At 24.0% G+C, this 27,411-nt stretch overlaps 1 protein-coding gene across 3 annotated transcripts; it reads right to left on the bottom strand.

Annotated features, from left to right (window-relative positions):
* Nucleotides 1-436: 436 nt before the first annotated feature.
* On the bottom strand, nt 437-24,457 carry LOC113553104. Of its 3 annotated transcripts, none has more exons than XM_026956258.1 (30): nt 24,408-24,457; nt 22,362-22,385; nt 20,195-20,224; nt 18,502-18,552; nt 17,722-17,763; nt 16,838-16,882; nt 15,766-15,819; nt 15,196-15,237; nt 14,429-14,467; nt 13,847-13,855; nt 13,209-13,235; nt 11,328-11,372; nt 10,683-10,730; nt 10,549-10,599; nt 10,328-10,402; nt 9,565-9,606; nt 8,674-8,718; nt 8,420-8,467; nt 8,237-8,245; nt 7,445-7,471; nt 7,196-7,240; nt 6,121-6,168; nt 5,143-5,175; nt 4,620-4,643; nt 3,937-3,945; nt 2,850-2,876; nt 1,972-2,040; nt 1,543-1,611; nt 890-943; nt 437-544 (listed from the first exon to the last, which is right to left on the bottom strand). In XM_026956258.1, exons 1-30 carry the CDS (start codon nt 24,439-24,441, stop codon nt 498-500), a joined length of 1,212 nt encoding a protein of 403 aa, XP_026812059.1. In that variant the 5' UTR covers nt 24,442-24,457; the 3' UTR covers nt 437-497. The 3 variants fall into 3 exon arrangements, with proteins under 3 accessions (XP_026812059.1, XP_026812060.1, XP_026812061.1); XM_026956259.1 differs by having other exon boundaries at nt 10,328-10,399; XM_026956260.1 differs by lacking the exons at nt 437-544; nt 890-943 and adding an exon at nt 1,302-1,387.
* Between the last annotated feature and the right edge of the window lie 2,954 nt (nt 24,458-27,411).

The raw sequence follows: 27,411 nt of genomic DNA, 5'->3' as shown, positions 1-27,411 counted from the left end.
ATTCTGTCGTATGAGTAATCCTATAAATTATTTATCATAATTTTTAGAAAATCAGTGTGTATATGAAATCCTGTGATTTAAATAATCATGATATGCAGTAATAGTCTTATTGCGATTTATGATGAAAGAACAAATAGTATTGCCAATTTAAAGATTTTATTCTAAAAAAAAAAAAAATAAATAAATAATAAATAACTAACACAAATTAACAATGAATTTTAATAATTTCATAAAAATACTATTTGATTTATTAGTACACAATTATTGTTTATAATATTATTTCATTAGTTTATTCTAATTCTAGAGTATTTTGAGTAAATTATTTCAATTATTTATAATTACATGATAATTTTGTATGAAAAATTACAGAATTCTTGTAAAAACTAATATTAATAAATTTATTAACAATATTAATAATAAATAATTTAAAAAAATCTGATTTTACAACTTATTTTTTAGATCTTAGTTAATTATTTTAAGTGATTTATTTATAATTTTTATTTATTACACTGCTTGCAAAAATCAGGTGTACTAGACAATATCTCTAAAAACAAAACAAAAAGTATGTTTAAGAATTATTATTAGCGTATTATGGATTAATACATAACTAAATGTATGAACTCAAAATAAATTAGATAAACAACTATTATATTAACCCTAATCAAGTAGATGTAAATTGCAATTGCATATACATGATATCGTTATAATCTATGACTATTGTCTACATTTTCAGTATATTTAGGTCTATTGAACTGGGACTGTTGTATACTGCAACATTTTAGTCATAATTATGAGTATAAATTGAAGTTCTTAAAAGAGTGAAATATTGGGAATTACTTAAAAGGTGAAATATAATATGTAAATAAATATAAACATATATAATATATACCTTTATTTTCATTCTTTTCATCTAATAGCTTCATACAGTAGTCTTGTGCTATCTCTATTTTTTTTTTAAAAATAGTTGTTTAGTTTATATTTTGATTATGTGATGTAAATATAGGATCTTAATACATATATATACTATGAAACTTGAGAATATAACTACTATTAATAAGAAAAAATATAATACTTTTTTTTAAATAGCTTTTTTCAATATTGTAGCATAATATGCTACAATATTATGTATGTTGTGGTGAGAGAGGTGGCATACAACCAATATCAAACAAATAAATATAGTGATATATATTTCAATATAGGTACGTATTATTAAATAAGAATAATTTATATTTATATTTTTAAATTACAATTCAATTATTTATAAAGATACATGTGTGTAAAAGATCAAAAATACAAGGAAAATATTAAAAAATACTTTAATTATTAAATTTATCGTTTTTTACCACTTCATCAACTAATTTTTCAATAGTTTGGCATACTATATTGCCTAATAAATGTGAATTAAGTAGGTAATGATTAAAATATATTGGGCGCATTATTATATAATTATCTTAATTTTTAGCAATACTTAAAGACTTTAGTAGCGTATCAGGTTATATTATTTTAACCTCGATAAAACTTTTAGTAAAAGAATAAACTTACCTTCAGAAGAATGCATTGCTTTAATTATTCTTAAATATTTTGCTTTATTAGTTTCGTAATTGCTGAAATCTATAAATAACTTATTGCTTATTATTATTATTCTCAGACTATATTATTATATACATTATAATATATCAATACAATAATTTTCAATTTAAATATTTCAATATTAAAAATACTTCAATATTATAATTTTTATTTGTGTTTTATTTTTTTTAATTTTAAGGTAAGTGCGTACATTGTAAGAGCATTACTTTGACTATAACTCTAGGCCCAACATTTCTTGGATTCAAAATTCATAATTATAGAAATTGAACCAATGAAAATTATATAAGCTAAGCATAATTTCAAATATAAACATATAAAAATAAATATTAATCTTTTAAAATTATTATTTTAAAACTGATAAAAAAGCTTTAAATTATTTACCGATTATTGTCATACGACGTTTAAGTTCAGCCTCGATAATTTCGTAATTTTGATTACCAGTGTTATTTTCTAAAAAAACAAACCAATTCATTTATTACATAAGTTAATTATAGCGTAATAAAATGAATTTAGAAATTAGTTCACAAAATACTTTATTCATTCAGTAATCATTTTAGTCAACATTTATTTTCAACAACAAAAAGTTCAAGATACTTAAATTTTCATCGATATTTCATAGGAATTAATTAGTAAAAATGTATGCAGTAACAACGATGTATCGTCATTTGGTCAGGAACAACATTATAAACCACTAAAACTACACTATTCTATTAAATATTTTATCCAAACACATATTGCACTGATTTTAAGAATTTATTAACTCCATAATATATTGGCTATAGTTCAAAGGTTAAATATATTTATATTTTTAATAACTTTCAACAAGTAATTATTATAGGTCAACATTAATATCTTATGCTTAAGGATAAATTGAATATTTATTAAACTAAATATAATATTAGTGATTATGAATCGTTTTTTGTATAAAATTGCATTCAAATTTAACACATCCATTATAGTGACATACTCTCCGTCTCTACTATACAACGGGGCAATACCCACTTGCCAACCCTTTTTTTTAATAATTTAAATTAAATTTTTATTCTCAAATCTTTTCATCAATATTAAATCAAAAATAAAAAAAAATAATAATTTTAAATCCATATTATACCACATTAATCAGTGAAAACCCAATAATAACATAAAATAAGACTTTTTACCCTAGTTGTATTATAAGGAAAACAATAACTATAAATATTATAATTTCGGTTAATAGTTAAACGTGTTTATTAAAATAATAATAAATGTATAATGTTTACCAGCGTATCCGGCTGCTATAAGGACATCTGTTAATATAATATTATGTATTATAAATATAATATTATTATTTACTTTACGTACTCATGAAATGATATTTAGAAGAGAGACTTAAATATTCGGTTGCAAAAAGCTTGCATCCAATACTTTTGTACTCCTCGTATATCTTACCACGATACAATATTTTACATTTTTAAAGAACTTTTTATCACGTTAATGATTGAACTGTACAGTACAAAGAAAATACTCTAAGAAACTAAAACTTATACCCGTATTTTTTTAGCTACCATCCACCAACGTATTGAATTAATTACGTACTATAATAATAGGTACGCATAATAAGGTTTGGGATCTAAGAAGAATTTGTACATAATTAAATTTAAAAAAAACATATAAAAACTATTTTCCATTTTAAGATTTAAGAATTGTACAAAAAAATCTTCAATTCAGTTTGCTTAATTTGAACTAATTAAAATTTCAAAAAAATACAAAAAAAATTGTCGTTCACCAATAGATTCATCACATATAGTTCTGTATCAATATTTCAAATTACGTAGTTAATGGATTGAACAATTATTTTTATATGCGTTTAATGTTTGAATCCCAATAATTTCAAAGCATTTGTTGAATATAGTTATAATAATATTTTTTCTTTAAAGTAACAAAGTATAGTAATCTTTGATTTAAGAGATATTCAGATAAATTATGTTGTCCATATCTATCAGAAATGTATCCGTAGCATAAAAACATATAAATATCGTAGTAAACTTGCAAATCTAGTAGATTTTACTCAGAATTTTAAAATATTAATTAAATATAAATGACAATTTGATATCACTTTAATTTTAACATATCTAATTTTTTATTTTAATTATTTGGGGGATAAACCTTCGTAAGCCAGGGGGGACTTCTATGTTATTTTCACCTATGAACATATTTTTATGTATTATTAAAATATGTATCTATAGTTTTTGGAAGTACTTAATAATAAAATAATTATTTTAATTAGTTAATTGATAAAAAAATAAAATTGTTAAGTTTATTTTTTCTAAAATATAAAATTGCATAATATTAAATATATAATCATACTTAGACATCCTAGAATAAAACGAAAATTCAGTATATTAGTATAAAAGTTAAATGAAGTTATTATAAATCTAACCTTTTTCAAGTATAAAAAAATTAACGTATACAAATATATTTCTAAATAAATGCAATATTTTGTATATAAATTTGTTTCTTATAAAATTTGGTTATTAATAGCTATATTGATTTAACTTCAAAAAATATTGTCAATTAAATTACTCTCTATTCAAACATTTCGCTATCTTCTTGAGGAATTAAGGAAGGGAATATTTTAACATAACCAAATTTCGCTAAATTTTTAATTATAATTATAAATAAAATGGTATAACAAAAATTAAATTGTTTTAGTTAAATAATCGAAACCCCATTTAATATTTTTTTAATATGTGTGTCCAATTTATATGCATTATAAATATAGTAAATTGGTATTTATTTAACTATTCAAATAAATTGTTATTACTTATTTTTTTATTAGTTATTAGTTTATTACAATGAAGAACTTTGTAATCTATGATTTTAGTAGTATACTAATATTCCCTTATTGTTGATATATTGATAACGTTTTTAGTTTATATAACTCAATATACAAAATAAATTTAAAAGTATGTATTCAGGTATTCCTAGCAAATTACAAAAACAAAAAAAATTAATTTTCTTTCAGTATTTAAAATAACTGTATTACCTACCTACTACATAATGGTTTCTACGACCTAAAATAAAAAGCAAGGCACAAATTATTTATGCAATATAATTATACTATTTAATCTTTCTATGATAATGTTATTTTATAACACATGTTTTATCTTGAAAGTTGTAACAATATAACTACTTCTGTAGCATTAAAAGTACCTACTTGTACTGAAAGTTAAATTAATCAAAAATAAATTTAAATTCTCATCTTTGGACGATTTATTATCAGAAATAATGAAATAAACTGAAAATCGGAAAAGAGATCAAGTAAAAAAGGCCAGCGTCCCTAACGAATAAAATTTAAATAATAACTAATAGTTTTAACAGTTTTAATAATTAGCTATAGTAATCTAATACAATCGGAGTTATTTAATTTGATATAATTTAAGATGTAATGTAAATTATTATTACATATATCGACCATTTTTAGCACATATAGGAGCATACATAAGTTGTATAGCACTGTTTATAATTTATTAGGTAGGTAAACAATTATTGATTAACAAGATATATTCTTACACCAGCTATCCGTTCCTTCAAATTCATCGATCACTGAAACAGAGAGAAATATTGTTGTTATTTGATGAAAATGTAACATTTATTTAATTGTATAATATATTTCATAGTATTGAAATTTAAATTATTTTTTTTTTAGTATAAATCATGACTATTGGTACATAGAACGTATACGAATTATAGCTGTATAATTACTGTATTATTGTTATTACACTTAAACACTATCACAATCTCCCTTCATTTCTATTATGATTTATTTTTCTCTATTTTATACTTCTATTATTCTTTTAAAGCTTAACAAGTTCGTTGTTATGATAACTATGATAAATAGGTCGTGTCCCGTTTCACCAAAGTTTCATGTGGATTCCAAACTTATACTATTTTGCCGCTGGACCATTTCACCACATAGTTTTTAAATTATTTTGTATTAAAACATGGTTATGAACAAGGCCGTAATTTAAAAAAAATTTGGTGGAAGGGGGGGTCTGGACCCCTGCACCCTCCTCCCAGTTACGGCCTTGGTTATGAAGTTTGTGATTTATATAGTGATAAACAAATACAATGAAGTATTTATAATTTGAAACGGTCTTAATACTATACTATATCAGAATTCTGAAAATTGAAGATAACATGAAACTTCTCCAATGTTGAAAACAATAAGTTAAAAAAATTTACTATAAATACACTAAGTTCGAACAAAGAATTCGGCGAAATGGGAGATGTCCGATAAACGTATATAGAATTTTTTTTAATGTTTTATGTATCTATTTATATACCTATCTATCTTATAACAAATGTCTATAGGTAGTTGGTTGGAGAGTTTCTCAATAACTATACAAATCAGATTTAATTCTGGTTTTCAATAATGGATAGCGTTTAAGAAGATATTTGGATTACGTGTAATTTTTTACGAGAAACACCTTTCGCAATAACCGTGGCATGTTAATAATAAAAATATTATTCTTTTTGAAGTTCACTTACATTTAGAAGCCTCTTCATCAAGATACTTAGTATATGGTTTTATAAAATCTGTAAAATTTATTACAGACAAATTAGGTATTTTGTATGAACACGCAAAATAGAAACCATTTAGATCCGGTAATAATAATCAATTTCGTATTTCCTATGTTCTATAATCTATATAGAATAGACTCTATATATTATTTTGAAAATGTTTCTATTATTATTAGTCGTTTGGGGAATAAATAAATGTATATTCAGTAGTTATATTAACTTTTTTTCTTGTATTAATCGATACTAACATTTGTATCTCCCATATTTTTCTTACAAAATCATTCACAAGTTCCTTAAAAAACACAGTGATAAATCACCAGGTATAAATAGTAGGTAAAACAGATCTGTAAGTGATTCTATGATCTATCTTCTATATTTTATCGCAAGAAACGTTCAAAAATAATAAAAAAAAAAAATCATAATTTATACACATATTGGGCATATGAGATAAGAGTTTAAAAATATTTTTACTTAATAAGTCTTTTTATTCTATTTTTCTGAAAATTGAAAACTGTAGAAAATATAAAACATTTTCATGATCATACTGAAATACACCATATACTATTATCCAGGTAAGAAATGAGTATATGTTAATTAAACTTTCAGTTTCCAAAGAAAGTACGAACAATCGAGAACAAATTCTATCACACTTAATAGAAAAAAGAAATTAGTGTATATCATAATGCATAGGCTTACAACATACCGTTACACAACCATCCAAATGAATACGTAATTAAATTCATTTTTGTTTGTTTTCATTTAGGTTTCTTAAGATAATCTCTTATAAAATAGCAGATAAAATGTTCATTGTATTTTAAATATTATTTTGAATTGGATTTAAAACATACTTAATGAACTAATTTCCATCGAATTTAGCAAAATCTAATGGAATAATTTCTATTAGATTTAACAAAATATATTGGATAAAATATGCATTTCACATGCCTTATTGTTGAACTAAACATAAATTGGTCATTAATTAATATTCTTATAACCATTTGAAGAATGGATTCAATAATTTTAAGCAACTTATTACACTTACAGGTTTCTACTGTAGAGAACTTATAATTATCTGCTCCATTTAAATCTATAAAAAAAAGTCTTTGTGTTACAATCTAGACAATAATTTAATACACCCATACATTTAAGATAATTAATATAGGTATTTGATTTTTGTAATATCCATGTATTAATTTCATATTTATAATCAAAAATCTTATCATTTTTAATTTTAATATAGAAAATTATTATTAACTTATATAAAATTATCGTAGTTCATTAAGTTACTTACTAATGAACCCATCAGCTGTTAATATAGCTATAAGGACAAATTATACATAATTTAGGAAATAAAGAGTAAATAGTAAATACAATTAATCAAAACAAAAATGTAACCGTCATTGAGTACTTATACTATTTAAAAATTTTTGATATTGAGTTATAAGACGTTAGCAGCTTGCCAGCTTTTTATCGATAATATTAGTGCTGCAAAGTATTTACTCTGTGAATATTATAATTTTTAGCCAGAAATCATATTTTAATCGAGTTTTTAGGTGTACTAATTAAAGTTAAAAATATATTTATGTTACATATTGGTCAATACAATATTACACAAACATTTTCTGCCAATATATCTTGAGAGACGAATGCCTACTAATTTTTTTTTGATAAGATACGATTTCGACGTCGACAGGTAAAAGATATTTTACAATTTTTTTTTATTCATCCACAATACATCATGTAATTCAAATCATACTACTATCGACAAATAACGAATAATTAATTTTTTAGTTCCTATGAATAAAAATTTTACAAATAAAATATAACTGTGTAATATTAGTAGATATTCCAACTACAATTTGATCAGTTTCTAATGTAACATATTATAATATATTTATGTGATATAATCGTCTATCGATATGTGTTGTATTCCAACATTATTGTAATATTATTATGTTTGATTTTGTATATTTTAATTGATAAATTCAATTTTCAAAGAACTGATTGCTCTAATCATAATTAGTATAAATAATATAAATATTAATAGATTTACTAATGTAAGTACTTTTACGAAATATCTTACCAATGCACACTAAATAATATTAAAAAAAGTTTGTATTATTATTTATTTTAATATAATTTACTAGCATATTATACAAATAATATACAAACAATTACAATAATATGTACAAAAAGAAAAAATAATAAATACTTAAAACAATCTTATTGGTTATAGACGTTATAGTACTTTCTATTCCTTCCTTACCTGTAAATAAGTGATTTAAGAATACTTCCTCACGGTTCTTTAAATTATCTAAAAATTAAATCATAGTATTTCTACACAAAATATAAAATTCTACGCGCAAAATGTTATTTTATACGAAATTTTAACCCTGAAAATTAATTTTAAACATTGCGTGGTCGCTTCTTTGAATTTATAATAAATAATTTGCAATTTTTGAAAGGTATTAATTAATTGTAATGAATTTGAATCAAAATTAATTTATGATAAACTTTTACTTTCTAATTTTTCTCTTCGTTCATTTGAATATCCTAGCATTTCACCTAGACCAAATTTAATAATTATTTTTACATCACTATAAAACATTTATTAGTTATACACCGTTTTACTTGATATTTTAATGATTAAAATATTATTTCTATGTAATCTTACCCCTATATAAATGATTATTTTAATACGTTTCATATTATTAGTATTTTAGAATGTCAATGAAAGATATGATATCTTTTGACTTTATTTGTATGTTTAAAGTACTTATATAAATTTAAGCAATTATGATACATAGGTATCAACTAAATAGGTTAAAATTGGAAATTGTTCTAAGTATACTTTAAATATTTATTTATTTATTAACGAACATAAGTCCAATTTTTACAATTTATGTGATAAGATACGATTGTAATTAATAGTATTTTAAGATTCATACCTAAAATTAATATTATAATTTTATTTTATAAATATATTGCTATATTGCCATTGTTCTTTGATAACAATGGTAACTGATAGTATTTTAAAATCTAAAACGAATATAAAAAGTAGAAGAAAGATATGTATATACCTATATACATTCATCGTTTGCGTATATTATATTTGATAATTAGAACAAATAAAATTGTTATCGCAAATCAATCAATATGATATAGGTATAGTGAGTTAAGATCAATTATTTTATCTCAAAATAACTACAATGCTTTGGCTTATAAAATAATAACACATCAAAATATTATAAACAATCCTTGATTTTTAACGCCATTAAATAAAATTTATGTACAAAATACATATCATTCTCTTCAGACGATGTTAAGGTTTAAACATGTAAAAATATAATATAGGTATTTGAAAAATATAGACATAAAATACATAGCGTCTTAATATACTAAAATACATACCTTTGTGAACTTCACACCATTCAGTTGAGTTTAGTATCTTGACTAAAATTAAAAACTAGTAAAAATTACATAAGAAATGGTAACCTTATTAAATATTACCCTCAAGTAGCAAAATCTTATTTTTTTAACACAACTTAATTCTTTTTTATTATTTATAAAAATTTATTGCGAAATACCCATTCCATATTTTTTAGAAACAAATTAAAACAGTTGATATATTCTTGGTATAATATATTTTTATAAAAACAGTGCATCATATTTTTTATAGGAGACAATAATTCAAAATATATAGTTATTGTCATTTACCATGTATCATAGTCTACGACTCGCCAACAGTAGGTATTACTCTATGCTTTGAATTTTTTGAATTTATAACTTGACTACTTGTAAGAAATACAGTACAGTTTCGCGAAAATAAGGTTAGAGGTTAAATTTCATTAGTATATAAAGCATAATATTTTATGTAGAACAAGTCCTAAATATATATTTGTGGTTAGAACCAGTAGCGCAAACTAGAGAGTTAGTTCGTGGGTAGCAGCTAGATATTATATTTATAATCAATTTTAAGTTTACCACCGTTTAGAATCAGGGAAATTTTGTTAATACGTCTATGAGCATTAACTATGTCTTAGTGTGAAGCAAGCGCGTATACAGGGGGAGGGGTTCAACCCCCCTCCCCTCTCACTAGGGTTAGGTAACTTTTTTTTTGTATACGTGCCTGGTGTGAAGGTAATATGGGATGATAACTATCCGTTTACTATACCAGACTGTAAATCCTGTGTGTCCTTTAATACTTTTTCATCAGTCAAAGTTTCTGTTTTTTCAACACTGCCAGCTACTGTAATATAAGTATTAGTCAGCAATTTAAGTGTTCCCATGCGCTTTTACTTGGGATTCATTAATAATTATACTACATATATTTTTTAATCTCCGTATAGAGATAATTAGTATAATATGATAATAATGCTAAAAAAATTACTGTACCAGTCTCCTCCATATTCAGTGTGTTTGTTGATGCGTTTTCTGGTTTGTCAACTTCAATAATATTAGTATTAGTCACCAGGTTAAATGTTCTCATACGCTTTTACTTGGTATTCATTAATAATTATAGTACATACGTTTACTACCCACTTCAGCAAGATAATTAGTATAATTTGATGATAATGCTGAAAAAAAATTAAATTCTCAATTCATATAGGTATTATATACAACCAATTTTAAGTCACAAAATCAGCAATTTGTTACACTGTTATTGTATATAACGTAAATAACCTTTCGATAAGAAATACACATAAAAATAAATTTTTATTAGACCGTATTTACAAATTAGAAATATGCCTAACCTATACTCCTGAAGACCTTACGTATCATTATACTGTTTTACAACAATTAAGTACTTAAATTTATTAAAGCTAAGTAAATTATTTAATAAAAAGTATGATTTGTATGCTATAATGAAGTTTGTATTTCCGAAATTGATATAATGCTGGTTCAAAATAGGTAATGGTTAGATAGTCAGGTTGGTATTTTAAAATAGGCAATATTTACCAATTAGTACTGAACATCACAAGATTTTATAGTATATTGTACTAATAAATAATATAAATGTAAAGTAATCATAGAACATAGAAATCGCATACTTAATACCATGAAGGCTAGAGATATATCTCTAACCTTCATGCTTAATACTAATTTTTGTATTATTGATAACATATCCGTAAAGAAGAATTGTTTTCTTAAAATCAAAATACGATAATACTCACTAGGTTCTTTCTTGAAAAATGCATAGTTTAATATTCCCAAATTATCTGAAAAATAGTTATAGGTAGGTATGCTTTGAATTCGATTGAATTACACTTATTTTAGTCGAATTGTAATCGGGTTAAAAAAAACAGGTAATGGTAAAACTATAAGTAAACTCAAGTAAAAACTAGTTAATGGCCAAATTGCGCTGTTATTCAAAAAAAAAAAAATATTTCGACAAAATATTAGATGTCCTTTCCAGTAACAGGTTTAAAACTGACGATGATATATGTTAGTGCATAGTTAAAAACATTTATTTTTATATAATATAGTATTCTATAGCTGTCCCTATAACGTACAAAATGTATTTATATTAAATTTGGCTACCTTACACTTTTATTTTATGTAATACGTGGAGATTATTCATATTTTTGATTTTCTGTTTTAGTTTATAGATGATATTTCCGATGTATCAACGTAACATAGCTCTCTGGACCGGGGTTGTCCGTTGTCTCTACACATTTTGATTATTTAAAAGCATCATTTAAAAAAAAAAACCATTTATTGTCCGGTTGATTGGTATCGAGTTAATAATTATTATTGTTTTTTTTTTTAATATTTATCAAAGTTTTCAATTTAGTCAAAGTTCATTAAGTTAAGTTTTTTTTGAGATGGATATGAAATGCCGTGGCATTTTGTATAGAACAACAAAAAAAATATTTTTGGATATTCGCCTGGTCAATGAATGCCATCAAATTAACGTGTCGGCCCGTTTTCCTCAGTATTGATTAACAAATATTATAACTCACAATCCTTTATAGCCTATATGTCACTTATAATTTAACATTCTACTGGTGAAAGAAATTTCAAAATCGGTGTAACAGTTTCAACGATTACTTCCTATAAACAAACTCACAAACTTACCGCTTTATAGTATTATAGTATATACATAGGTAGATAAAGATTATAATTATGTCAATACATACATCAATTTGTTATAATTATTTAAAATTATTACACTGTTGTAAGGAATTGAGCCAAATTATAAACCAGTGTAATATATCCATTTATATAGTATTTAGATTTGTAATTGGTTAATACTTAATAGCGATTACAGTGTCATTAAAAAATATTGGTAAAATTAGATAGTTTTTTTTATTCACAATATACCCATAATAGAATAGTTTTTTGTATTTGATTTATATCGATACTACTTAATAATTGCGTTAATTATATAAAAATATATTTTCGAGGTAAATGACGTGATTCATTGTAGTAATATATTAATTCACATAGAAAAGTAACTGTACAATTGTTATTTAGATATAATTTAAACAGAAGACCGCATTGGATAAAACACCAACGATCACCGTTTATTTGTATAGATTTTTAAGTTACGTCCTGGTTCATTAATAATTTTATTTCTAAATAATTCAAGTTTACACAGCGACAAAAATCATTTATTATTTATAGTGCTGCCTTTACAGTAAACATGGTATTAATTTAAAATAAAATTTTTAATTTAAACCCCTAATTATATGAAACCTGATTATATTTCATTAATCGTTGATCGAAAATGGCAATATAAACTAAATACCATTTATATACCAATATAATGCTATTAAATACGGCGTGACGTTCGTAAGTAAGAATTAATAATACACTTATTAATTTTGTTTTGAACATTTCTGTTAAATCCCATCCTTCAACGAATATTGCAGTTTGACCATCACTCTTTTTTAATCAAAGTACATTCAATTAGTTAATATAAGTAAAAAGTGTAAAAAAAAAAATAAAAAAAATTCAATAGAATTTATGAAATTAAAACGAAACTTTTTAAATCACATATTTGATATTCTTACATATATAAATCAAGTTTTTAATTAGAATTAACTACTTACAAACATACCCTCTTGCTTTTAGTTCCTCTATAAAAAAAATATGTTTACATTATTTATTAAATGTATTCAAAGAACAATTTAGTATACAAAATAAAGATTGACATGAACTTATTAAGACAGCTAATAAAAAAAATGATTTAAAATCAAATTTTGTAATTTTCGTAACGAAGGTATTTTAATTTATAGTATATAATATATATTATGTCTGTAACTTTTAGTATTCTAATTCAGCTGATATTTATAATAACCATTTATAGTGAACATTTGAATATAATATAACTAAGAGATAAACGATGGCTTTCACTCGCACAAAAGTTCCAGAGCGTCAAATATTTAATTGAATGTCAATCGATTTATTAATTATTTTTATTCTATGGACATTGCAATCGACAGATTATTAGAACAATGTAAAATATCATGGCGTACTAACTGGATTTATAAAATTAATAATTTATATTTGTGCATAGAATTAAGTTAAAATGTAAGTTATTGTAAGATGTCCAAATGTTTATTATATAATAATTAATTGTCCTACAGCATATTAATTCAAATATAATTAAATGTCATCAAATATAATGCTATAGAATTATTTATTATCAATAATCATATTATAAATATATTTATGTATTATATCTTACCAATACAGACTATAAAATTAAAAACAAAATGCTACGGTAATTATTATTATTTCTTGATTGATTATAAGATCATATAGATGAAATGTGCTTTAATCTCACATTATTAATAATTCTAGCAAATATTAATTGTCAATTATACTACTTAACATAAAATAATATTATTTATACAAGGATAAGAAATTTTCAGCAAACCATCATTGTAACAAAATTATTAAATTAATTATTATCAGTGATATAATATTTATCAACTAAAGAAATTATTAAATTCATAACTTATAATATATACTAGAAATATTGTAAAAGCGATTTATGGTGTAGTTATGATAATTAACATAAATTCTAAGAAAAATGTTTAACATACTAAAAATTATCAAGAAATATCAGTAAATTTCAGATTAAATTTAATGTAAATCAGCTATCATATTCAGTTTGATATACTATAAAGGTATTATAATTTGTGATTGAAATGTTCAGTAATAAAATATCACAATCGTTTTTTAATTGAAGATATTATGAAAAGATCTTCAGAGTAAAATGTATATTTTAATAAATAATTAATAATTTAATATATTTTAGACTTACATTTTACAATTGTTTCATTTAGTGTTCCTTCTTTTGTGTCTTCAATTTGAGATACAAAGATAACTTATCAATGTTAATTTTTTATATTTATTAAAAATCGATAAGTTATATTTATGTGTGAACTAACGGAATTTAAATATTAAAAATGTTTACACAATAATATACTATTGTAAAGAACTATAGACCACAGGCGCAACTAGAGCTCTATTTCTGGGTAGGCTATATTGATATCACTAACCAGTGGGGGCTTTGCCCCTACATCACTAGTATTGATAACATATAAAACTGGGAGGGCTTAGCCTACCCAAGCCCCCCCACTAGTGTCGCCATGGGTCTTTTCATATAGTCTATACTATAGACTATTAAATTTAAACATAGAATATTTTTCCTGGATTTTAATTGTTATGTTTATTATTTTAGTATCATTTTTTGGTTATCTTTCCAACAACGCTGATCATAGTTTTTTTATACGAATGTACAGGAAAACAATCATTGCACTGCAGTAAAAATCTGTTGCAATTCATAAAAAAGAATTAGGACTTCCGTTCACTGTAGAATAATTGTGTGGATTTTCGGAGACCATTAGCACGTTAGAACAATATCGTGATTAAGGCAATCAAAAGAACTCCGAAGACTGTAGGAAGTCAAGAGTAGTGGTATGTAGTGAAAGTATACAAAAAAAGAGGAGGCCCTTAGTGATCAACACGTAAAATTAATAATGTCTAATTATTATACATTTTATGATTATTATTTAATATATTTAGTACCTGCATCTGATTGACAAGAACTATTTGGGTCACATATTTTAGCTAAAACGATATAAATATTAATATTTAATAACCGATTAAATCAATATAATATAATTTTAATATTAAATTATTATTATACAATTACTTAATTGCACGAACTATACAGGAATTTAATTTGTTATAAAAGTAGAGTGCGTGAAATGTATAATTTCAATTTTTTAATTATTCAAATGTTTAAATATTAAATTCGACTTAACATGATATATTTAAAACTGTCTTATTTTAAATTTTATTTTGCAGTCGTCTTTCAAATCCGTATAATTTTATTCGTTAATTCCATTTAATTTTCCCAAAATTGAATAACCGTTCAATAACGCCCTCGTTTATCATAAATAAAATGATATTATCGTTTAGAAGCACACACTAGTTGACCATATTTTATAAAAATCACAAAATCATTAGGAATTAAATTAATTAAATTAATTAAGTTAATATATTTATATATATTTAATTACATTTATTAAATTCATCAAATTTTGTTTCATGTAATTTTATAGATTAATTTTAAATTTTTCTATTCATGCGCACCTTGTTTTAGTTTTTCAATTATTGATTGTACGGTTGTAAATTTTTCTTCGGGAACTAAAACAAATATATTTTATAAATAAATATCTATATTTAACTATACAAATATATGTATCAATGAATCCGAAATTAATATTAATCTCAAAAACTACAGAACCAATTTATACATCATTTCATGCAAAACGATCCACTTCGTCCGATGAAGATTTATACTTTATAGCCACTGAAATCCTTCGATATGGTTGTATTAAATATATATTTTTTTTAAATTGTGTGTTATTTTAGTAATATAAATAATAACAAATAAAAACATTTATTAATCATTATTGGGAATTTTTATTAAAGTAAATATATTTAAAGTTGATATGTTGTAAGTATTGTTAACATTTGTGTCACACACAACTCAACTATTGATGCCTATCAAAAAACATTAAAAACTAAATATTATTATTTAAAATGTTAGTCATACAATTGAGTAGATCCGAGCAATAATAAATTTCAATTGAAATGTGTGGTCAAATAATTCAAATCCATTTACACAGCTATAGAGTTATAGAAGAGAAAAAAATCTATTAATTATCCAATACAATTTTTCAATTCATTGGAGCCTGCTAGAATGTCACTGACCGCAAATATTGATATTAAAAGTTGCCTCAGTAATATTGCTTCTTTAGAATCTCAACATTCCAAAGTTCTACAATGTCACCATTTAAACCAATTGATGCTGAATATTATTAAGAAAAAATAAATAATAATTAACAAAAATAAAGAAGAATATGTAATAATTATGTATTAATAATATTAAATTTCCAATGATCCCCACTGATTTCTCTTTAACATTCAAGTGACTACAATTCCTCGTGTGTCATTGTTTTTGCGATGACAATCACAAATTAGCTTAGATTAGATTAGATTAAATATATTATACTTAAAAGAATTATATAATATGTGTATAATGTATATAACAGAATGTAGTAGGAATATCGTACAATCTTTTTTCAATTAACAATATTATGAGCAAATTCTCAAATTAAAATGTATATTTTAATAAATAATTAATATATTTTAGACTTACGTTTGTCAGTTGTTTCATTTGCCGTTGTATCTTCAACTATTTGAACTACATATTGAATTTATCAATGTTAGTTTATATATTTACTAAAGTAATTATACAGATGAGTGAACTGTCAAAATTTAAAAAATAACAAAGTCTGCACGGTAGTGTGTTCTGTAATATTTTTTTTATTTTATCGCTATTGCTTTAAATGTCAGGATTGACAACCTGAAGTTTTGTCATCATCAAATTATTGTGTCTTATGATCAGAGAGGTACCAAGTAATTTAAAAGGCAACGATATTAAACAGTGATATAGTTAAATTACTCGAATTCAATGAATGAACGTTCATAGATTCCTAGGAATCCTTCCTGGGTTTTAATGCGGTTAAGGTTTATTATTTTAGTCTATTTTCCAGGTTACTCAAATGTGCTGTTTATACATTTTTTATATACAAATGACGAATTGGAAAACATTTATTGCAGTGCAGTAGAACTCTATTAAAATTTGTGAAAAACCACCGACTTCTATTTATTGTAGACTGTGTGGATTTTCGGAGACCATTAGCACATTCGTCATGTCCTGTGAGTAGTTTTGTAAGTATTTTATTAAATGTATTAAAATAATTTTTTTTTTTTTTGTAAATACTTTTAATATATGCGTTCTATTTGGAGAATGCATAATACATTTATTACGCTTTGACGTTATATTTTTAATTACTTTTTTATTACTTATTAAATTATATTCTAAACACATTTGAAAAGTACTCTAGACTCTAGTGTCTTTGGATTCATATAACATATCCAGCACAGCTCTAAAACGACCCAAAGCTGAATAAAATTAGTGGTCACCATAAAAACTGCGTTATAAAACATATTATTATCACTATTTATTGTATCTAGTACCTGCATTTGATTTACACCACGTTTCCGCGTTGTTTATTTTAGCTAAAACGATATAGATATTAATATTGAATGCTCCATTAAATCAATATAATATAATTTTAATATTAAATTCTTATATAATTATTTAATTTCACAAACCAATATGAGAATTAATTTTTTTATAGAAGTAAAGCGTTTATAGTTCATCGACTAATATATTTAATTTAATGTAGTATTTCACATTAAACGACATTCGTTTGATTAGTATAACTCTAACATGACCGCTGCAATATTTAAATATGGTCTCGCAGGACGCAGATTAACATCGTATTAGTGTATTGCCTCTGACAGAAACATTTTCAGGAATAATTTAAATCATATAATATTTATGATGTTCACTTTTCCCTTTTTCACTATTTTACCGAAATATAAATATACTATTAAATTAATTATTATAATTTTTATAACCATAATATGAATATCATACACGCTATTGTTTATTCTATTTTCATGCTTCTATTGTTAATACTTTAATTAAATCAAATATAACATTCGCTATTAAGTTTGGTATATTTCCAAAAAATAAAATGCTGTTTATATTAATTTGACAAGATTTATTCCTAAGGTCAACTGAAAAATAGACACTATTATAATATAATGATATTATTACGGAATATGAGTTTTGTTTGGTTATTTATAATACACAATAAACATAATAAATATTATATTTTAAAATCCATTAAAATGTATTTCTGGTATTTTTATGGATTGATTTTTATTTTTTTTTTAATGGATACATACTTTGTTTCATTTTAAAAATGAGTTCAAACGTATACAGTTGATCGACAGAAACTAAAACAAATATATTTTATAGATAAATCTCCATGTATAAGTTTAATAGGTATAATTAGTAGGTATATAAATGGATGTTGATATAGGTATTCAAAGTTAGTATCAATCTCAAAAACATCATATTCGATAATATATACGTGGTTATAATTGATTTGTCCCGTGAAGGTTTATACTTTAAATTCACTGAAATCTTATCACTACCAAAAATAGTCATATTAAATACATTAACTGAAGTATTAGATGCAAGCAGAGATATTGACTGGATCAGAAGAATGTCAAAATTTCAAACCAATTACAAAGGTAATAGAGTTACAGAAGAGATCAATCTATTAATTATCCAATAGAATTTGTTGAATGATTCCGCGTGATTCAAATTTCCAACGGATTCCCGCTGATTTCTCTTTTACGTTCAAGTGATTACAGTTCTTGTAGTGTGTCTTGTTTCCGCGATGGAAATATTAAGAGCATTCACTATGTCTTAATGGATTAAATTTAGAAAACCCTTGATTTTCGTACAGTAAATAATATAACCCTTCTCTATAGTATTAACTCTCAAAACTCTGTATATTTATACACCGAATTTTGAAACTAATAATATTTATAGTTGCGTTATACTAAAGGTTACCATTAGGCTACCAAATGTAATATGGATCCATTTTTCAAGGCAACGAAGTGCACAAGGACAATTAATTATAATCAGAGTTAGGATAAAAACACACAAATATGTCTTAAAAAAATGAAAAAATGCCTTAAAAACTTTAAAAAATGAACTTAAAACATTATCTAAAAAATCTAATTAAATAATAATTTTTATTAGAGATAAGTGTGATAATAAGGTTAGGTTATTTAAAATATGAATTATAATATTAATAAACAATAATATACATTTATTCCATACAATTTATAAATATAATACTCGATAAGCGTGTATGATTGGTGTCACAAGAGCACTTGTCTTGTTTTATCAATGTATAACACTCAAACAGTAAATCTTATCGGTACGCGAAAAATTTAATCACAACAGAAACTCCACAATAATAATATTAAAATTATTTTTTGAATATAATACAAATTTTTTTTTAAATCTAAAATTTGAGGAAAATTCCCCCACGTTGTACAAAAATTACAAAAAATGACGTTAAAAAACAAAAAAATTCAAAATAAAATCAAGGGAGCGTGAAACAAACTTTTAGCTAAGATACCATTGTATAGAATCAAAGGAAAAAAATGCAAAAGTCATCTACATTCTAACTATAGTAATAATATATTAAAATAAAAAAAGAACAATTATGCAAGTTTTATCTACTGTATAATGGGTGTTAGAAGTATACATATTTATTTAGTAGGACACTAGTAACAAAATGATTAAGAATATAAACATCTATGATAACTTTAGAACCATAGCTTTCTAAATGGCCATAGATTGTCCCCTCTCGGTATAATTTTTCTTATACAATGGCTTATTATTCAAACCAAATTTGACAAATATGATTTACACTAGTCTTATTATACAATGGCAAATACATTTTGTATTCGTCTAAAATATTATTAATAGATTCATTTCAATGCCCCATCATGTTTTTCGTGAATCGTGACACCGTGAAAATCACACTACCATCATACATAAACCTTTAAAACTTACATTCTGTTGTTATATCTGGTTTCAGATTATCTAAAAAATAAATGAGTTAATTTATTAAGTTATATCAATATACAAACATTATTAATCTACGGTTTGAATAATGATTTTATAACTTATATGCTAGTATGATTATTATATTTCAAATGTTTATTAATCACTCATCGATAAGGGTTAAAAATTGTAATATACCAACCAGGTCTTAAACATAAATTGGTATATTAAGACTATATCTCCAAGACCCAAATTATAATTTTCATAATTTATTTCTTAACACTGCTGATCAAAAAGAGATCAGAATTATTACCTTAGAAGTATTCAGATAATATAAGTTAAATTTAGTTTTAAAATTGAATATTACTAAAGAACCCTAATGGGCCTAATGTGACCTAAACACAGGCACGGACTGTATGGGGTGCTGAGATACTACAGTATCCCTTGCCTTGAAATATATTTTCTCCTATTGGTATTAATGTGCCTTAGATATTCTACTTAAAATTAATGTGAATTTTGAAGGCGAAAGTTACAATTCTCTAATAAAGTTGTAGGTAGATCCATTGTTTATAAAATATTAATAATAAATATGAAGAATACATTTAAGGAAATAGGTTGATCAGTTTGAGCAGTTTTTTATACATTATTTTATTAATTTATTATCAGGACACTGTAACATTGAGGTTTGTGAGGGGGCGTACAATATATTTGTCCCAAAATTTTTTGTTATTTGCCCCTTAAACTATATAGTATTCCATGCCATTTTTTACCAATCCGTTTACCTAGTGTAGAATTTATAAAATTTTGATAGTGTACTCTTTAACTTTTCTACGGTCGGCCGTTAGACTTACATTCCTGTCGAACTCAGAAACTCTACGAAAGCAAAGAACATTGTTTGGATTATCATAGCAATAGCATTTAGTATCAGAAAATGCAATGTTGTTTCAATACAACTTGCTTAACTAACCTTATCTAGATATTATATAATAGTAGCTTATATACTAAACATATTTTACAATTAAAGTGCTATACTACATATTACTTATACTTATTGTATATAGTACAAACAAATGAATTATTATATTCTAAAATATAAGACAGTATTGTACTGAATTTTTATTTTATGAAATATAATAACCACTTGAGCCGCACACTTATATTTGAATATACCAATGCATCACCCCCCCCCCCCTCAGCATGTTACAAATGCCAACCAACACCACACAAGTAAACTTTAAGTGGAATTATGAATGTCATAAGTTTATATAATAATATAATGTGTGTTTTTTTGTTGATAAAATCAATAATACTACATCAATCATCAATTTTTCTATTGGTTTCTTTATATCAAATTTTATCTAGTTGGTAGTTTTGTAGTGAAAGAGGTTATAAGTAATAAATTATCAGTACTTTTAAGTATAACTGTGTGAAACAAAAAATAAAAAATGTGTTAATTTTTAATTTAATATTTTCTTATTTTATACGAAAAACAATTCTAAGCCAACGTGGTCTCTAACAATATAAATAAATAAAAGTATAACATTTTTATATCACAACATCTATAAAATACTTCTAGTGTATTAATTGTGGTGTTTTGGAACTTTAAAAACATATAAAAAAAAAATTGTTTGTAAATATTTTAAAAATTATACATATCTATAAGAAAAACTGAACCTTATATTTATGAAAAAAAAAATGAAAACTTCAAATGATTATAAATCATCACTTGATAATGGTATTTTACCAACCAGGACTTAAAAATAGATATATTAAGAATATGTCTCCAGAACCCAGGTTATAATTTTCATATTTTTATAGTTATTTCTTAATATTGCTGACCAACAAAGAGATCAAAATTATTACCATAGAAATATTCAGATAATATAAGTTCTAACTTGATATTAAAATTAAAATTACTAAAGAACCTTACTGTGACCTAGATAAGAGTGTATAAAATGTTGATAGTGTATGACTATCCAGAGTAGACGGTTGACGTTACATGCTTGCCATAAACAAAAGGTAGCATGACCGAGAAGACAATTGATCAATAAATTGTCTAACGACATAAAAATGTTTTATGATTAAAAATAGTACGCTAGTTACATTTGAAATGAAATATACATCATTTCATTTCTATATTGCTCCCAGTAGGTACAAAAATATAATTAAAACTTACTATCTTCTGTGTATAATCGATCGTCTAGAAAAAAATATACGATGTGTCAATTAAAATAATAGGTATAAAGGAATTATTAACCAACAGGATAAATTATGATCGTGATCAATAAAGAAAAGAATTAAATTCGCGGTCAAAAGCTGTTGTTACGAGGTTTTATAGTCTATATTATATAACAAAAGTAGCCAACTTGTATCTAGCGAGCCGCATGAGGCTCTCTTCATCGTCAGATGCGGCTCGCGTCTTATTTATACAATTAAAATTTACTTATTTTAATATAACAATAATAATATAATATAATATATTATTTATTATTATTATTTTAAATTTTTGCTCTTGGTATCATATATATATATATATATTTAGACATTTGGCCCGCGAAACCATTCATGTTGGCCACCCCTGTTGTATAATATATAAATACTGCAGTACTGCAGTGTATACATCGCAATATATAATTAGAGTACGACGACATTACATATAAATTATAAGCTACATCTGATACACTCTGTAATGATAATTAAACGTAAAATATTTAAATATATATCAAAACTAATATAGGTTGTATCTTATGATTTTTCACTTTTTATAAATGGATAATGTATGGCGTTAGGTCCAAGAAATCAAACAGCAAATTTAATATAAATATATGCAGATACACGTAGTTATAGTCTAAAGGATTTAGTTATAGTACCTGTACCAAATTACCTTACATAATTTGCGCATCGATACTCTGGACAATTAAAGTAAAGTATAAAAAGTAATTTTTGGTAGAAAATTCAATGATTGTCATAAATTGTATGTGATAAATTCATAAATTAACAAACAATTAAAAATAAATTGGATTAATTCAATTGAATTTAAGTCATTATATAAATGCACGTATTGAAATAAACACAAGTATTCATTACCTTATGGCATATTACAGTAGATAATAGTTACAATCGTACGTCTCGACAAGTCTCCGTTTTACTGTCCAGTAATCGACTATACAGATTGATATATGTATGCGTTACTATATTGGTAGCCCGCACACTTTAGTTGTTTATCTCATCGTGTTATTTCTAACTTATTACTACCCAATACTACTTCGGTAAGACGTTAATTAAAACGAAATTCCTATACAATATTTTAAAATTAAATATTACGAGAGTAAATTTGGAGATGTGTAAATTTTTAGCTCAAAGTGAGAAAACAACTAGCACTTTTGGGCATAGACATTCCTTTAGTATAATTGTTAATAGTTAATATTTGTTAAAAGTATTTGCACATAGTATCTTTTTCCTTTAAAAATCTTAGGACAACGATAATAAAAACCATTAAGTTTTTAAACACGATTCTTAGTTAGTTTAAATTACTTTTACTAATAAAATTATTTCTATGCCGCGACTAGAAAATTTCACTAATTTCAAAATCCATGTTCAGTAAATATAGATTCACAAAATATGTGTACACACACTGCATGTAAGTTCTCAAGATGTACTATTTTTGGAGGATTTCATGATATTTCCGCACTCTTTATCGATGATTATCAGTGCCCTTATCGGTATAGACAGGTAAAATATAATTATTGTCGGGTACGCCAAATAGGTTATACATTTAATATCATCATGTGCCTTTTCGAGTAGAAAATAAAAAATATGCACAAACAAATTGCAGCCATAATTTTGAATTAAATAACCAATTTTTTCACATAAAAAAAAACATTGGAATATTTTGTGACGTAAATTATTTACACCACAAACTAGTACATGCAGTATAAATGGTTGTACGTGGACCACTATTCGTCTAGTTATTTGGTAGTAGAACACATTTATTTAAATAATCAACAGTAATTAAAATCATTTAAAATAAATGTCGTAGCAAATTAAATACAATCAACAAAACCTTTAAGTATAGTATAGCAATTTTATATTCCATGCATAGATAGGTACTACGTAAGATAGATATATTATATTTTTAATATAAAAATATATTTTAAATATGTAAAATTAAATGTAATAAAGATGTAGGTATATTCCTAATATTTAAAATAACTATACTTACAGGCGTCTATTAGAATTTTTTCATAGTTTTGCATACTAGTATTTAAATATTTATTGACTTAAACACAAATATGAAAAGAAAAAAAAAATAATACAGTTATTAAGATTAATAAAGTTATGTTTTTGAAATTAGCTTAAAAATAGAAGGTCATTTTTAAGCTTATTTCATTTGAATAACTTTTAACACTATTAAAATTATAATATGAAGAAATATAATTTTAGTAGAATAATTTTTAAAAAAATTATCATTTTTATATAGATTTCAGTTTAAAACATTTCAAAGTTTATACAACCAAGTTAATATAACCGATAGTACCACAATATTATAAATACACATTGCAGTTTTTATAATTTAAATGTTAACGAGTATTTATTACTTACCAAGATAAGAAAATAAATTAATAACATTTAGTAATCCGTTATCTTTAGCTAAACCCAAAAGTCATTGAAAGTTGAAATTGGTATTGTATGGATTAATTTTCAATACATTAAAAATGTAATTAATTATTTATTTATCAACTTATAATAATATTTATAATATTTATTTTGTAAATAGTCAGTAAACACAACAATAAATTTAAAAGTCGTAACATGAGTTTTGACGTGTCATTAATCATTAATAAGCAATAAAAAAAAAACAATTGTAAATTTCATTATGTTATACAGCTGATTTTACTATGACTATGTACAATGAAAAATCAAATTCTATTGAACTTGTAACTAGAAAATGATCTTCATACTACTTACAAAAGAAACCAGCATTTGCTAAATCGCCTGTAAATAAATGTTAAAATTAAAATCAGTGTTGAGTGTTGGGTACGATGATTTTAATTTCGGGAATAGTATTAATTATGACCAGATAAGACGTTTTATGCACAAACATATTCTACAAAATATATTATATTTAAATTAAATAGTTTGTATAAATATGAAGACTTGCTTGGACAATCTGAAATAAAACAATTAGTGAATGAGCAATGTTATAACGATTATAAGGTATATATATTTTACATTTTTTAATAATGTTCCCAGGAGTTCCCTGTGAGAAATTAATTTGCAACAATCACGAATATTCGATGAATAATATTAATTGTTCAGCAATATAATATAAATTATAAAATTACCGGTACTAGCATCTCCAAAAATCATTATAAATGTAATGATTGTTATTATTAATTTAATTGCAAAAGAATTCATATTTATTATTAATGTGACACAAAAAAGGTTAAAATGAATTCCAATGAACAAATATGAGAAAATTATGGTTTGCTAGGAGTTATATAAGCTTGGCCTATATTATTGTAACGTTAATTATTGTCAAATCAAACATTTACAGTTGTTCTTTCTTTTGACGCTTAAAATTGTGTATTAGCACACATAATGTACATGTGCAGTAGAATACACAGTATGTAAAGATTAATCGAGAACACTCAATAGAGTAGAATTCTACATTTTGAATTCTGTTTTTTAGTTAGTTCTTTTGAAAAAATATATACACATTTTTATAGCCTATGCATTTTTTTAAACTTAATAATACATGTGTATGCGTAGTACAACTTTTTTCTTAGACGGAAACCACCTATTTTAATCACTTATTATTTGTTGCCTATTTTTTTTTAATGAATTTGGGTAGTATAACCTACTTACGAAATCTAAAATTGATTGATTTACAGGAATCCAAATAAAATAAAAACTACAAAATGTGAACGATTTTAAATTGTTTGACTATAATAACTACTCTGAATATAATTATTCTAGGATTGTTTAGGCTTGCCATTTTCATCCCTATTTATTAAGGTGATACTTAACGTTATTGTATGTTCATTTTAATTTGTGTATAAATAATAACTTATAGTTCAGAAGTTTTTTTTTTTAATTAATACATTTTTATATACACCTGTCGTCATTTAAAATAACATAAGTATTCACTTATTAACGTTTTTTCTACTATAAGTTATAACTCATAAATAAATTAAAGTGAATATTATACTGTACCTAGTTAAAATTACAAAAACGCTGAAATTCCATCTTAATTGTTAGGGGTAAAAATGGCGAGCATAAACAATCCTAGAATAATTATTTTCAAGTTTGTAGTAAAAAAACTTAAAATCACGCGCATTTGTAGTTTTTTTGTTGAATTTCTGTAACTATGTCAATTTTGGACTTAGAAAGTTGGAAAATGATCAAAATTCATTAAAAATATAAGCAACAAATAATAATTGGTTAAAATAAGTGGTTGTCGTTTAAGAAGATAAAGTTGTACTGCGACGGCGCATACACATGTCTAATGAAGTTAAACAAATTCATAAATCATAAAAATGTGTATTTGAATGAAAAAAAAAACAGAATTCAAAGAGCATATAGTCTTTACTAGCAATTTAAAATCAGTTCAATAACAAAACATAAACCAGTGTAATATCAACAACTGAGTAAATGCTAAAGAAACTAAGTATTATGAGGAACGATATAGATACGTATTTTACACGTCATCGTAAATACAATATTTTTGTTTAAGAATCATCTAAATAAATAGATAAATAAAAAAATATGTATATATGAAATAAACTAGCAATACATAATATACCAAACGTATCAAATATTTTGTTAATTGTTTTTCATAATAACTTTAAAATATTTTTTTTAAAAAAATAATAAATATTATTATCTTTTGGAAAATATCCCACCAAAAAGCGATATAATATATAGTTATATTATAATTGATAAATAATGCTAGTTAAAAAACCAAATAACCAGAATTTTCAACTAATTGAGCATTTCATTACTAGATTATATACTATTTCACATTCCGTATAGTGCTACAGTACACCATATTGTGTTCTACTTCACAATTTTAGACCTAAGAAACAACATCTGTAATTATTCGGTTTGTTAACTAGCATTATTTTTTTATGTTATTTTATCAAATAGTTATCGATTTTAGATATTATATTTAAATATTTTACACGAGATGGTAATCATTAATATTTTCGTAAAAAAATTTTTTG

The sequence above is a fragment of the Rhopalosiphum maidis genome, chromosome 2 (assembly GCF_003676215.2).
Source record: "Rhopalosiphum maidis isolate BTI-1 chromosome 2, ASM367621v3, whole genome shotgun sequence".
NCBI classification, from domain to species: domain Eukaryota; kingdom Metazoa; phylum Arthropoda; class Insecta; order Hemiptera; family Aphididae; genus Rhopalosiphum; species Rhopalosiphum maidis.
Note: the sequence above shows the minus strand (reverse complement) of the source record. Positions and strands in the feature narration are given on the sequence as shown.

What these genes read in the sequence shown, in the direction of transcription:
- LOC113553104 (XM_026956258.1), bottom strand. Translation starts at nt 24,441, where the DNA reads ATGCAAAACTATGAAAAAATTCTAATAGACGCCT. An exon ending in ATGGTGTGAAGTTCACAAAG is followed by an intron (nt 8,719 to 9,564) that starts GTATGTATTTTA and finishes AATTTGGTCTAG; the next exon opens with GTGAAATGCTAGGATATTCA. An exon ending in AGCAATGCATTCTTCTGAAG is followed by an intron (nt 944 to 1,542) that starts GTAAGTTTATTC and finishes AAAAAAAAATAG; the next exon opens with AGATAGCACAAGACTACTGT.